General features: G+C 38.4%; 1 protein-coding gene and 1 pseudogene across 3 annotated transcripts in view; one reads left to right on the top strand and one right to left on the bottom strand.

The window, feature by feature from the left end:
• The window catches only part of FBXO11 (F-box protein 11), a 90,987-nt gene that overhangs the window by 72,301 nt on the left and 3,209 nt on the right, over window positions 1-15,477 (top strand). For all 3 annotated transcript variants that reach the window (XM_070429169.1, XM_070429168.1, XM_070429167.1), the window contains exons 12-19: window positions 5,326-5,543; window positions 8,464-8,549; window positions 9,430-9,524; window positions 10,564-10,686; window positions 10,776-10,861; window positions 12,247-12,323; window positions 12,414-12,557; window positions 14,918-15,028. In XM_070429169.1, coding sequence (XP_070285270.1) covers window positions 5,326-5,543; window positions 8,464-8,549; window positions 9,430-9,524; window positions 10,564-10,686; window positions 10,776-10,861; window positions 12,247-12,323; window positions 12,414-12,557; window positions 14,918-15,028 — 940 coding nt within the window. The remainder of the gene's footprint in view (window positions 1-5,325; window positions 5,544-8,463; window positions 8,550-9,429; window positions 9,525-10,563; window positions 10,687-10,775; window positions 10,862-12,246; window positions 12,324-12,413; window positions 12,558-14,917; window positions 15,029-15,477) is intronic.
• On the bottom strand, window positions 1,743-1,843 carry LOC139020213 (U6 spliceosomal RNA; annotated as a pseudogene).

Here is a 15,477-nt window from a genome sequence, read left to right as displayed (position 1 = left end):
ATACCTCGGTTTCAGGCTCCTCCCTGTCCCAGGCCCTGGTTGGGGCATGTGCAGGAAGCAACTAATCGATGTGTTTCTCAGATCACATCGATGTTTCTCTGTGTCTTCCCCTCTCTCTTCCACTCTGCCTAAACATCAATGGAAAAATATCCTTGGGTGAGGATTAACCAAAAAAAAAAAAAAAAAAATGGAGGTAGCTGAAAGAATTTAAAGTATAGGCCTCTGGGTGAGGGAAAATAAAGAGAGTGGTTTGCTGTTTGCCTAAATAAACTTGTGAATCTAGTTGACTCTCTCATTGTACAAAATTAAAGCCTAAAGGAAACAGAGAAAGAGCTTTCCCACATTTGAATACTTTTTAGTAAATATACAACAAAGCATCCTTGTAGTATTACTGTATGTCTAACTAGGATAGCCAGTACATGACAGTAGCCTGCTATTGGAATCTTCATGGAAGCCCAATAAATAGCATACCTTTCCCTACCCAGCTGCCGTGGCTCAGTGGTTGAGCATTTACCTATGAACCAGGAGGTCACAGTTCAATTCCCCGTCAGGGCACATGCCCGGGTTGCGGGCTTGATCCCCAGTGTGGGGCCTGCAGGAAGCAGCCAATCAGTGATTCTCTGTCGTTAATGTTTTTCTCTCTCCCTCTCCCTTCCTCTCTCAAATCAAAAATATGTTTTTTTTAAAAATAGCATACCTTTACCTGCTACATTAACAAATTAAGAAATAAAGCCATGAAGTAGCAAGAGTAGGCTGAAATATTATCTTTATTGCTCTTAAAAGTTAAATTGGAAGATATGCTTAGAATGAAAACCAAATTGGGTCTGTTTAACTGAACCCCAAAATTAAACAGGCTTACCCACTTAGTCATAGGCAGTGTTTGTGAGTAGTAGCAGAAGGCATACTACCTTCTCTCTTCCATGAGGAAAAGGGTGAAGCTGAATTGAGCATACCCAGTTTATTATTTCACAGGTTTACTAATCAGGTAAGTCATTTTAACTCTAGGCAGAGAGAGACTGAGAGACTAATTGAGCTCCCTTCTCAGTGATAAAAACATCAGAAAAATGTTTGTTTCAATAGAACATTAAGTTATTTTAGTTTAGCCTCTTTTTAAATTTGGTTTTATTTCTTTGATGCTCACTTTTGCCATAATAGTCTGTATCTTCACCCAGTGAACATTTATTAGGTGTAAAATCAAAGAAGAAAAAACTTTTTTATATTTAAAGAAGCTATTTTTTTATGTAACCCTCAATTTAAAAAAAAAATTATAATCCAAATATAAAGTGGTAAATTAAAATAATTTACACTTTATCTCTGTAAAATGAAACCTGAAAGCTACTTCTGAATGTTATGTTCAAAGGTCCCATGTTTTTAAAGTATTAAATATGTATTGTACTACAGTATTCAAAATTACATCCTGTTTTAAACTCTTCTAGATTTCTATGCCAAAAAGTTTGTCACATCCTACTTGAGTGCTTGTTGTGTGTTTGTAATGTTTTGTATAGTTGGATAGTTCTCTTCAGAAGTTTTTGATCAGGTACAAATGGATATGACAAATATAGAAACAGTACAGGCCAATACATGGAAGGTAGCATAAAAAAATACTTAGTGCTAAAGGGAATTTAACAAAAGGGAGCACGTTTAGTGTATGTGTGTGGTAAAATGTCACAATTTTGCTATTGAGTGCCACACATTATTTCTTCTGAGCTAATCAAAGGGTGTGAAGACATCGGGGCACTGCACAAAATATGGAACTTTTAACAAATTTCTGTATAATCATTATTCAGGGGCTATGCTAATCTCTGTATTCCAGTTTTAGTATATGTGCTGCCAAAACAAGCATGAACACATTCAGTTTTTGAAGGGATAGACAAGGGAAATAAAATGGCTTTTTAGATATGCCATCTTATAAGTCTTATTTTTTTGTAATATTCAATATTGATTGAGTCTTAGAATTTAAGATATCAGTATTAGAGTACTTTTTTTTAAAATCCTCACCCGAGGATATTTTTCCATTGATTTTAGAGAGAGTAGAAGAGAAAGGGAAAGACTAGAGAGAAACATTGATGTGAGACAAACACATCTATTGGTTGCCTCCTGCACATGCTCTAACCAGAGCCCAGCCGGGGAGGAGCCTGCAACCGAGGTTTGTGCCCTTGACCAGAATCGAACCCAGGACCCTTTTGTGCACAGGCCAATGTACTGTCCACAGAACCAAACAGGCCAGGGCAGTGTTAGAGTACTCTTATTCTCATTACAGAATAAGTAAAACATCCATTGTAGAAAATTTAAGAAATTCAGAGCAGTTATAAAGGATACAAATATCATTGATAATATCACTACTCAAATGGTCATACCTTCATGTTTTTGTTTAATCCTTCAGGTTATTTTTCTTTAGTAAAATTCAGATCATATTTAATGTATACTACCTTGAAGCATATACTGTTCTTTTCATTTAACGTGATAGTGTGTATACCTTGAGCATAAATCTTCAAAAACATTTTATTTAGCTAGTTTACTATTATGAGGCTAGGATGAAAATTACTTTGTGTGTCTTTTTCTGTAGGCTCTGATTATATCCTTAGATCAACTTTTTTTTTTTTTTTTAATAAATCTTTATTCAGACTATTACAGTTCCTCTTTTTTCCCCCCCAAAGCTCCCCTCCACCTGGTTCCCACCCCACCTCCTGCCCTTACCCATCCCCCACCCCCTGTCCTCATCCATAGGTGTACAGTTTTTGTCCAGTCTCTTCCCACACCCCCCACACTCCCTTCCCCCTGAGAATTGTCAGTCCACTCCCTTTCTATGCCTCTGATTCTATTCTATTCACCAGTTTATTCTGTTTGTCAGATTTTTTATTCACTTGATTTTTAGATTCACTTGTTGATAGATATGTATTTGTTGTCACTTTGTTGTTCATAATTTTTATCTTTACTTTTTCTTCTTCCTCTTCTTAAAGAATACCCTTCAGCATTTCATATAATACTGGTTTGGTGGTGATGAACTCCTTTAGCTTGTTCTTATCTGTGAAGCTCTTTATCTGACCTTCAATTCTAAATGATAGCTTTGGTGGGTAGAGTAATCTTGGTTGTAGGTTCTTGCTGTTCATCACTTTTAGTATTTCTTGCCACTCCCTTCTGGCCTGCATAGTTTCTATTGAGAAATCAGCTGACAGTCGTATGGGTACTCCCTTGTAGGTAACTAATTGTTTTTCTCTTGCTGCTTTTAATATTCTCTGTTTGTCTTTTGCCCTTGGCATTTTAATTATGATGTGTCTTGGTGTGGTCCTCTTTGGATTCCTTTTGTTTGGGGTTCTCTGCACTTCTTGGACTTGTAAGTCTATTTCTTTCACCAAGTAGGGGAAGTTTTCTGTCATTATTTCTCCAAATAGGTTTTCAATAGCTTGCTCTCTCTCTTCTTCTGGCACCCCTATAATTCGGATGTTGGTCTGCTTGAAGTTGTCCCAGAGGCTCCTTGCACTATCTTCATATTTTTGTATTCTTTTTTCCTTTTGCTTTTCCAGTTGGGTATTTTTTGCTTCTTCGTATTTCAAATCTTTGACTTGATACTTGGGATCCTCTAGTATGCTGTTGGATCTCTGTATATTATTCTTTATTTCAGTCAGTGTATGCTTAATTTCTAATTGGTCCTTTTTCATATCCTTGAGTGTCTCATTATATTTCTCGGAGGTTTCTAGAAGATTCTTGAGTAACCTTATAACCATGGTTTTGAACTCTATATCCAGTAGTTTGCTTTCCTCCATTTCTTTCATTTGTGACCTGTTTCTTTGTCTCCGCGTTTTGGCTGCTTCCCTGTGTTGATAGAGTGGTTTTGTGTGCTAGGTGTCCTATAGGGCCCAGTGGCTCAGCCTCCCTAATTACTGAGGTGGACACTCTTGGTGCACCCCTTTGTGGGCTGTGTGCACAGTCTTGTTGTAGTTAAGCCTTGATTGCTGTTGGTATCACTGGGAGGAATTGACCTCCAGGCCAATTGGCTGTGAGGACCAGTTGTGTCTAGAGTGGGAGAACTTCTGTGCTGGAGACACCCTTATGAGGCAGGACTTGCTTCAGTGGGGCTTTGGCTCCCACTGAGTCTGCCCCCTGAGTGTGGGTCTTATGGATGTGAAGAGTTGTAATCGGGATGGTAACACTCTGACCACTGGGTAGACTGACTCTTGGATCTCCAAGGAAGTGCAAAGTCAGCCACTGCCTGAGGCCATCCAGCAGGAGCTACAGAGAGATCTGCAGAGTCCTCCTCTTTGTTTGGGGTTTGGAGGTGCCCAGATGAAGTGCAGCTATGAAGTAATGCAGGCTGCTGACGAGCCTTAGGCCTTCTTTTGGAAGCTCTGGAGTTTTCTGACCCAGCTACAGTTTGACAGGTTTTTAGGCAGAGAAAGGCCAGGCCATTAGTATGCAAAAGTCTCTGCGCACAGCTTGGGTGGGGTTGTAAATTGGGTGGGGCAGGGTCTCGGAATCACCAGGGAGGAGCAAACAGCAATGGCTGCCAGTCTGCTCTGCCTAGGAGAGGTCCTGGGGACTGTGTCCTGCGCCCCATGCAGGAACAATAAACGCTACAAGCACCTCTGTGAGAAAGCTGCCCTCACGTTCCGACCTGATGCCAGACAGTCCAGTTTCTCTCCGTATGAGTCTGGGTCCCCAAATTCTCACCTGGAACTGGAGTTCAGAGCAGTCCGGAGCTTTTATCTCCCTCCCGATTGCAAAAGACAACAGCATTACCCAACTGCCAGCCCCTTTCACACTCGCCTCGGTAGCTCCACACTTCCACACCTCTGCACCTCCTCCCAGACTCAATGCGCTTTTCTCTTTCCTTCTAGTTGTAGAATTTCCACTCAGCCAGCCTTCCTGTGGTTCTGGATGATATTCATTTTGTCTTTTAGTTGTAGTTTTAATGTGGTTGTGCACGGCAGCAAATTCAGGTGTTTACCTATGCCACCATCTTGGTTGTCTCTAGGTCAACTTTTTAGAAGTTGGTTTCTTGTGACATTTTTAAGGCTACAAGGTCTTAGTGTCTTCAATACTTGTAAATCTTTTGTTGAAGGAAATGCATACTTACCTATTTTTCTTTCCTGGCATTGAATATATTCAGACTAATTAGAGTATTTGTAGTTCTGTTGTACTGAAATTAAAATATTTCCTTCCATGTGTATCATTTGAAATTTAGTGAATATCTTTGTTTTATTCCTACTCTTGAACATCTCTGATACTTAATTTTGACATGTACATTTAAAAATGTGGGGTTTTTTTTTAAATTTTTCTTCTAGGAAACTAGCCTTACCTACAGGTTTAATTTCTGTATTTCTTCAGGGTTACTTTGAAAGTTGCAACATACACAGAAACAGGATAGCAGGCTTTGAAGTAAAAGCCTATGCTAACCCCACAGTGGTTCGATGTGAAATTCATCATGGGCAGACTGGAGGAATATATGTCCACGAAAAAGGAAGAGGACAATTCATAGAGAATAAAATCTATGCAAACAACTTTGCAGGTGTATGGATTACCTCAAATAGTGACCCAACGATAAGGTATTTATATGTATTATAAATGGAAATTACTTTTTTACTTTGTTTTGTAAGAAAAGTCAAGAGCCCTAGCCGGTTTGGCTCAGTGGATAGAGCGTCAGCCTGCGGACTGAAGGGTCTCAGGTTTGATTCCAGCCAAGGGCACATACCTGGGTTGCGGGCTCGATCCCCAGTGTGGGGCATGCAGGAGGCAGCCAATCAATGATTCTCTCTCATCATTGATGTTTCTATCTCTCTCTCCTTCCCCCTTCCTCCCTGAAATCAATAAAAATATTTTTTTTTAATCAAGATACTTAACTTTAACTCTTAATGTTTTTCCTAGACACCTGACTACTATACAATAACTTTTCCTAGTAAAAGTCTGTACATCTGAATGAGCATAGCTGTTGCATTTATTTTTTGCGTGTGTCCTGTTCACTTTTTATTAGTGATCTAAGCCATGTACGATATTACTTTCTGAACAGTTCTAAATGCTGTGATTTTAACTTTAAATTCATCACAATGCATTGTAGATGAGTAAAAAGGGCTGTGGCCTTCTCTTAGAACCAGAATGACCTGTCTCTCTCTTTTTTTTTTTTTAAGAATAGTTTATTGATTTTTAGAGAAAGGGGGGGTAGAGAGAGAAACATCGATGTGAAAGCTCAACATTAATCAACTGCCTCTTGCACGCCCCCTACAGAAATTGAGCCAACAATCTCCTTGTGCATAGGGCAATACCCAACCAACTGAGCTACAGCAGCCAAGGCATTTTTTGTTGTTGTTGGTTGGTTGGTTTTCTTAAGAGTCAGCCAATAGAATAACTTGGGAAACTAATTATCTCAAAGATTTTGATCAGAGAGACTAAGAATAATTAAAAAAACTTAAACCTGACGCGCTTTTTTCTTCTTTTTTTCTTTTTTTATTGATTTCAGTGAGGGAGAGATAGGTAGAAACATCAATGATGAGAGAGAATCATTGATCGGCTGCCTCTTGCTTTGGATCAAGCCCACAACCTGGGCATATGTCCTGATCAGGAATCGAACTGTGAAACTCCTGGTTCATAGGTTGACACTCAACCATTGAGCCATGCCAGCCAGGCCTGTCGCTTTTCTTTAATAGTTTCTGCCACTCCCTCTGGCCACAGTAAGGAAACAAATAGATCCAGTCTTATTTATTTATTTACTTACTTACTTATGTTAATCCTCATCCGAAGATATTTTTCCCATTGATTTTTAGACAGAGTGGAAGGGAGAGTGGAGAGAGAGAGAAACATCAAATGGTTGCCTCCTGCACATGCCCTGACTGGGGCCAGGGATGGAGCCTGCAACCAAAGTAAGTGCTCTTGACCACCAGAATTGAACCTGGGACCCTTCAGTCCATGGGCCAACACTACAACCACTGAGCCAAACCAGCTAGGGCAATAGATCCAGTCTTAATGGCATTGGGTTAAGACTGTTGTACAGAGCTATTATAATTTAACTAGAGGCCCAGTGCACAAAAATTTGTGCACTCACGGCGGGGGGAGAGGGGGCACGTCAGCCCGACCTGTGCCCTCTCGCAGTCTGGGACCACTCGGGGGATGATCACCTGCTGGCTTAGGCCCGCTCCCTGGGGATTGGGCCTAAGCTGGCAGTCAGACATCCCTCTGGCAGCCCAGGAGCTCTCAGGGGATGTCCACTTGCCAGCCGGGAGCAGGCCTAAGCTGCAGTCAGACATCCTTAGCGCTGCTGAGGAGGCAGGAGAGGCTCCCACCACCACCTCTGTATTGGCAGCAATCAGCCTGGCTTGTGGCTGAGCAGAGCTCCCCCTGTGGGAGCGCACTGACCACCAGGGGGCAGCTCCTGCATTGAGCATCTGCCCCCTAGTGGTCAGTGTGTGTCATAGTGACCAGTCATTCCCAGTCGTTCTGCTGTTAGGGTCAATTTGCACATTACCCTTTTATTATATAGGAGTGCCTGGCCAGCCTAGGTGAGGGGTTGATGGCTGTTTGCAGGCTGGCCACAGCCCCTTCAGGATGGGGGTCCCTGCTGGGGTGCCTGGCCATCCTGGGTGAGGGGCTGAGGGCCGTTTTCAGGCTGGCTTAGCCCCCCAGCGGGGACCCTCACCCCATGAGGATGTGGCCAGCCTGGGTGAGGGGCTAATGGCTGTTTGCAGGCTGGCCAAGCCCCCTGTGGGGACCCTCACCCCATGAGGGTGTGGCCATCCTGGGTGAGGGGCTGATGGCTGTTTGCAGGCTGGCCACGGCCCCCACCCACCCAAGCTCCCAGTGGAGGCTGGCTGAAAGCAGGTATCTGGGATTTATTTGTCTTCTATAATTGAAACTTTGTTGCCATGAGCGGAGGCCACAGCTGGCTCAGGGCAGGCGGGAAGCTTGGCTTCCTCCATCACCTGGGCAACCAAGCCTCCTGCTTGCTCCAGCTCAGTGGCTGCCGGCCCCCGTCTTGGTTGGGTTAATTTGCATATAGTCACTCTGATTGGCTGGTGGGCATGGCTTGGGGCGTAGCGAAGGTATGGTCAATTAGCATCTTTGTCTTTTATTAGTGTAGATTAAAGACCATGACATATTTTTGTCAAATTTTATTTTCCACTGGTTTTCATTGAAAGTAGAATATGGGGTTTTCCTCTTGTTAGTATTCAACAAATGCATCTAGAGCAGTTTTATGAAAGTTATTTTGAATGAGTTAGCTGTTTTAAGGGGAATTTTTAAGAATGCTATTTTGTCTCAGATATTAGATGACTTTTCCAAAGCTTTAGGTCTTAGAACTAGAAGGGAATTTAGAAATCATCTAGTCTGAGTACTTCATTTGATGGATTAAGAAACAAGATCATAGAAGTTAAATAGTTTTCCAAGGTCACATGACCATGAGTGACCTTACAATTAATTGTATAAAACAAGTAAGCTTGCTGAATAGATTCTTATTTTTATTATTTCATGTAATTATAGGGGGAATTCTATATTTAATGGAAATCAAGGGGGAGTTTACATCTTTGGTGATGGACGAGGCCTTATTGAAGGAAATGACATTTATGGTAAGCATGTGGCTTTGTTCTATAAAATTTTAAGAGTTTGAGTTCTCTTCCTCACATTAGCAAAATGGAACAGTTTGACACTATCCAAGTAGAACTGATCCAGTTTTTAAAATTCTCATTAAAGATTTTCTGTGATATTTATTCACCTACAAACATTTACTAAATACCTACTATGTACCTGGCACTATGCCAGATACCAGGGATCAAAATATAAATAAGGTAGATAAATAGATTCAAGGAGTATCTACAGTTTCCTTAAATTATTCCATTGTTTAATAATTAATAAATTATTTCTATGGTAGTTTGGTACTTTGGTACTACTAGGAAGGGAAAATACTTAATCCTCATTAAAACTGGATGTCTATGTGCTAGACACTGATATGTTCCTGGATTTTCTCCTTTGCTAACACCTGATAATACTTACATAAAGTTTACTCAGTGTCAGGCACTATTCTGAGCACCTTATCTAAATTAAGTCATATAATATTCACATCAACCCTGTGAAGTAAATACTATTAAATATCTCCATTTAGTGATCAAGAAACAAAGGTACAGAGATGTTAAATGACTTATTCAAAATCACACAGGAAGTAGATAGAATTCCTGGGATTTAAAACTATGCAGCCTAACCAATTGTCTCTACCCTTAACCACTATACTTATAATGCCTACAATCCTTGGCATTTTTTTTACACTTAGTTCCTTCAGTTTTGTCTTGTATTACTCATGGGCCATAAGTATCTTTCTGAATATTACGTATTTCACAGAGTTGTGCTTTTACTAAAATTCTAGTAAGAATGTTAGCTACTACAGAATGTAAAACTTTTACTATGTTTCGCTAGGCTCGATATGTTGATATTATAACGTTTACTTTTAAATAGGAAATGCATTAGCAGGAATTCAGATTAGGACAAACAGTTGTCCAATTGTTCGACATAACAAAATTCATGATGGCCAGCATGGTGGGATTTATGTGGTAAGTTAATGAATACAGTTCTAGAATTTCATACATCAAAACCAGAGGAGTAGGGGCGATGGGGCAGAATTATGTTTAGCTTGAGGTAGTCCAACTTTTAGAGTATGAATCTGTAACTGTCTTTAATATTTAGACAATGAATGAGACTTTTCTCCCTGCCAGTATATATAAAAGACTTTTAATTTTATAGTGTGTGTAGTGTTCTATAAAATTTAATCAACTGACTAAATTTAGGCATAGGAAATATATCTTTCTATTAAAGATTTTTATTATAATTGGCAATATGAAGTAACAACTAATTGTCAGTCTTGAGTTATATTTGTTGCACTGGAATTTTGTCACTGTGACTACTGTATCAGTCTCTGAAATTTTCCAAAAGTAATAACACTGAAAATACTAATATCACTAAACTTGAATATTTTTATCTTCTGAAAAGGCCAATTTTCTTTTGAATTTATGTTGTAATATAATTGAGCATCTCCCAAAATTTTAAAACCTGTGTATGTCCTTTGTCACCATGGTATCTGAAACTGTTACAACAGGTTCAAGTAAGAAAATAATAGGATCCTAATTTCTGAAAGATCTTTGTGAACGTTTTTTGTGACTCTAATTTTTATTTACAGTTGTAGAAATATTCATGTCTCTAATGTGCTAAAAATAAAAATTTTAGCAACCCTGAAACCTTATCATTTTGAAGTGACTTTACCAGTGATAATGTGAAATAACTGTTAACTTACTAAATGAGAGATCTTCAGTTTGCTGTATATCTTAGAATGAAATAAATGATTTTGCTAAAAAAAATTGCATGCTACTACTCTTACTATAATAGATTTAAGAGTATATAACCACATAAAGGACAGTATAAACATTTTAGAAGCTTAACTTAGAGGCTACATAAAAATGTTATCATTGCCTCCTTACCTAGATAACAAAAATTTTTTAAAATTTTGTTAAAACTGTCTTTAAAGAGGGGAATACACTATAAACTATATTTTGCTGATACAAAATGGATATTGTAATGAATGTATCTTTTATTTAGCATGAGAAAGGACAAGGTGTAATAGAAGAGAATGAAGTTTATAGTAATACTCTGGCTGGAGTCTGGGTGACAACTGGCAGCACTCCAGTACTGAGAAGAAACAGGATACACAGTGGCAAGCAGGTAGATGGTCTTGGATTCCTGTATGGGAAATCATGGTTTTATTAAATACTTTTGTCATATGAAAAAAAATTTTTTTTTTTTAATTTTAGGTTGGTGTTTATTTTTATGACAATGGACATGGAGTGCTAGAAGACAATGATATCTATAATCATATGTATTCAGGAGTTCAGATAAGGTAAATGTTTTTCACTTTTGGCTTTTTTTGCGGGGAGGGAATGGGGAATATGTGGAGTACGTAGAAATTTTCTTGTTATTCAGTGCTCAGTCTTTATTCCTTTGTGTGTCTGTAATTCACACTCTGTCGTACTCTTGGCTTAAATCGTCAGATTGTAACTTTTCTTGGACTAGTTGAGGACAGCATTCAGTGTACTCCATCATACTTGGATACTATGGAAGACTATATAAAATACTGGTGAACTATGTCTGACATGCTGTAGGCACTCGTAAATGGAAGCTTTTGTTTTTATGCTATTTGTGTAAAATTAATAGTCTCTTACACCCCTCTTCCCTATATTTTAACAGTTTTTGGAACTATAGTAGTCCTAATCATATAATTCAACCCTTCATTTTACATGAGGGGAGTACATAATAATAATAGTTATTTATTCTCGCCAAAACCGGTTTGGCTCAGTGGATAGAGCGTCGGCCTGCGGACTGAAGGGTCCCAGTTTCGATTCCGGTCAAGGGCATGTACCTGGGTTGCAGGCACATCCCCAGTGGGAGATGTGCAGGAGGCAGCTGATCGATGTTTCTCTCTCATCGATGTTTCTGACTCTCTATCTCTCTCCCTTCCTCTCTGTAAAAAATCAATAAAATATATTTTTTAAAAAAATAGTTATTTATTCTTACTCCCTCCATTTTGTTTACATGTTAAGAAACTCTATAGTAATAACATAAAGTATAGTTAAATGTGTTCTGTGGGAAATAGAATTAAGCTAGCCCTAACCAGTTTGGTTCAGTGGATAGAGCGTCGGCCTGCGGACTGAAAGGTCCCGGGTTCGATTCTAGTCAAGGGCTTGTACCTTGGTTGCGGTCACATTCCCAGTAGGGGGCGTGCAGGAGGCAGCTGATCGATGTTTCTCTCTCATCGATGTTCCTAACTCTCTATCCCTCTCCCTTCCTCTCTGTAAAAAATCAATAAAATATATTTTTTTTAAAAAAGAAAAAGAATTAAGCTAAATTAAACAAATTTCTTTATTGACAGGCTTTCAGAGCATTTTGAAGGACTCCATTGTATAGTTAATTCTTTTCTTTTAATATATTTTTATTTATTTCAGAGAGGAAGGGAGAGAGAGATGGAAACGTCAATGATGATAGAGAACCATTGATTGGCTGCCTCCTGCACACCCCACACTGGGGCTATATCCTGCAACCCAGGTATGTGCCCTGACCAGGAATCGAACCATGGCCACCTGGTCCATAGGTTGATGTTCAAGCATTGAACCCACACCAGCCAGGCTATAGTTAATTCTATGATTAATGTGTATTTTTTCACTGTTACCTCATGGGATATAGGAACAGAAGCAATTAAAATGGCATTGTTTTCTATTCTATTCATAGGACTGGAAGCAACCCCAAAATTAGGCGCAACAAAATCTGGGGAGGACAGAATGGTGGAATTCTAGTTTATAATTCCGGTATGTATAATCCTTCATCTGTCTTGCAGTGCTAATAGTCTTTAAGAATATACTTTCTAAATAACATAACCTAAATTTTTGCATTTATAGGTCTAGGCTGTATAGAAGACAATGAAATATTTGACAATGCAATGGCTGGAGTCTGGATTAAGACAGATAGTAACCCTACACTAAGAAGAAATAAAATCCATGATGGAAGAGATGGTGGCATCTGTATATTTAATGGGGGTCGAGGTATTGTTGTTAATTTTGCATTAGTAAAAACTCCAATTTTCAATTATTCTTCTTCTATATCTTTAACAATCAATGGCATTGCCAGTTAACATGAATCTCAATTTTTTTTTCTTACCAAGTTTTGAGATGATTTAGGAGATTAGTGCCTAGAGTTAAAGGAAACAAATGTTCACAGTATTTTTCTTTTCTTTCTGTACCACCGTGAGTGTGCCAATTTGTTAGTAAGGCTTTCTTAAGGTAGCAGAATTTGTTCACAGCCTCTCTGGACTTTTTATTACTCAGAAGAGTGATATAATAAACTTCAAAGTCAAGTTATAGAACTAGGTGTGAGAACTTAATTGGTCTGTAAATATATGAAATGTCTGTAATAAGTATTACTTTGTATCTATTTTACAACGATGTTTGTTGGATAATGGAATTAATGAAGCTAAGGTGTGCTGGGTTTGGTATCCATAAAGGCCAATTCACTTTGTATTGAGGCAAAAGTTCCACAGTCACTGCCCTTTGAAAATTCATGTTCATAAGAAAGACTGGGAAAGAACGTCTAATGCAGATTTATCGCCATACCTGAAATATCAGTGACCCAACATTGTGTGCTCACCTTATGTGGAAAGATGGTATATTACTATGACATACCAAGATTTAATCAACAAAATTTACTACTGCAACCAAGCAAGGATGATTTTCTTAAAGACAGACTCTCCGGGAGTTTACAATCTAGTAATTCAATAAAGTAACATATCTCTGATAGGAGTCTTTAAAAGATATAATGAGGAAACAATACAGAATGATGGTTTTATTTGCAAGGTGCTGAGAAAAGATTTATGGAGTAAAATCATTCTTGAAATGTCTCTTGAAAATTGAGTATTCACAGGAAAATGGGGGTGGGAGGGCGTGTGGGAAGCAGGCCATTCCAGGTATAGAAAATATTCTTTCACTCTTTCATTTGTTATTCCTAATTGAACACCTCTGTACCAACCACTGTGATACAGATGCTAAAGATATAATGGTGAATAAAACAGTACTACATCCAGAAAGTTTACAGTCTAATGGAGTAGCACATTGTAAACAAACGTCTAAATGAAACTGAAAGTGGTTTCTTTAGTAAGACAAGAGGTACTGGAAGTTAAGGCTGGAGAGAGGGGGCAGAGCCCAAGTCATAAAAGGCTTTTGTATATGCAGTATGGAGTTTGGACAAGATCTTAGCAATGCAATAGCAATTGAGGGAGGTTAGTGGACATGTGTAAGAATAGAGACAGGAACTTGGGACACTCTTTCCAGGGGAAAGGGAATTTAGGGGTCAATACCAGGTGGATCAGATATCTATAAAAATAGGACCATGTTTCACATCTTTAGGGAGCAGAGAAACACTAGTTCACAACTAACTATAATTCACTGTACATAAGTAGGTTTTATAGGAGCAATACTAGCTAATACTTAGTGTAATGTACTTTTATATATATTAATTTAATCCTCATAATAATTGTATGTGGTAGGTGATATTGTGCCCATTTTAAAGATAAGGAAACTGAGACCATGAGAAGGAAGTTATTTGCCCACTCAGAACTAGTTAAGTGGTGGAGTCAATATTTGAAGACCTGAAGTCTGATTCCTGGCTGACTCTTAGTAATTGTTAAACTGCCAAGAGAATAAATAATAAATTTGATTAAAGGAAACTGAAAACTTCCCAGAGGAAGTGACATTAGCAAGAATAGAGTACAGGACATTCCAAAAGAGGAAATAATATAAACCAAAGGTATTAAGGATTAAAATATTCAGAGCATAGGTAAATGAGACAAGTAGCTGGGGGGGGGGGGTATTTTCAAAAGCTTTTAATGGCAAGTTAATTTAATACTTTATTATGAAAGTTTTTTTAAGCAGAGAAGGGACATGATAAAAGAGTTGTAGAAACCTGGGAAAATACAGCAGCAGCTGAGACTGGAGTAAAGGAAATTGATCAACAAATCATAGTAATAATGGCCAGAAATAATCAGAACTTGAACTGAAACTTTTGAGGGTACAAAAGTTCTAAAAATATTTCAAAGGAATTAATTGTAATTCAGCAGTGTTCAGTGAAAGTCATCTATGTGCCAGGGGATGCAGTGGTGAGTAAACTAGACATGGTCCCTGCAACCATGGAATTTGAAGTTTATTAGTTAGAATGTTTACCTGCAATTTTTGGCTAAACCTTACCTTAAATGCTGAATTACTAAGGAACTTTCTTTTTGGCTGAAAAATCCTGTGAATTTTACAATGCAGTTAAATAAGAAACTTTAAAAAAAAAACCTAAATGCCACCAAAAAGGCTAGTAAAATTTATTATATGCATTAGCTTTAATCTGAGAAAATATTTTATTATAGGTCTCCTTGAAGAAAATGATATTTTCAGGAATGCTCAAGCAGGTGTTCTCATCAGCACTAATAGTCATCCAGTCTTACGGAAAAACAGAATATTTGATGGATTTGCTGCAGGTTTGTATTTTCTTCTGTTACCTGTAGCTTTTTTTTTCTATACATTAAAAATGGTTGGTTTTTAGTATATTACCTTTTGCTTAATAACTAAAGGTGTGCCAACTGTGCTGCCAAAGTGGCAGAATGCCTGTCTGTTAACAATGAGGGTACCTAATCCAAGTTCTGGATTCTTCCACAAACCTGTAAGAAATACTGCTCTTTGCTGTTCAGTAGTAATTATGAAACATTAATTGGGATAGAATAAATGCAGGCTTTGTACTACTATTAGGTATACAGAAAAATTCTAGCCCTCTGGCCTCACACATTTTTTTTACATCTTGGTAAATTAAACCCAAGTATCATCCTATATAGTAAAAGCCTAATATGTTAAGTGTCCAGTCGTCCATTCAACCAGAATAACATGCTAATGATATGCTAAGGCCATTCAACCACTCGCTATGATGTGCACT

Source organism: Myotis yumanensis, unplaced genomic scaffold (genome assembly GCF_028538775.1).
Source record: "Myotis yumanensis isolate MYYU_CA2020_CCGP unplaced genomic scaffold, mMyoYum1.0.hap1 SCAF_11, whole genome shotgun sequence".
NCBI classification, from domain to species: domain Eukaryota; kingdom Metazoa; phylum Chordata; class Mammalia; order Chiroptera; family Vespertilionidae; genus Myotis; species Myotis yumanensis.
The sequence above is the reverse complement of the archived record's forward strand: the minus strand, read 5'-3'. Positions and strand labels throughout refer to the sequence as shown.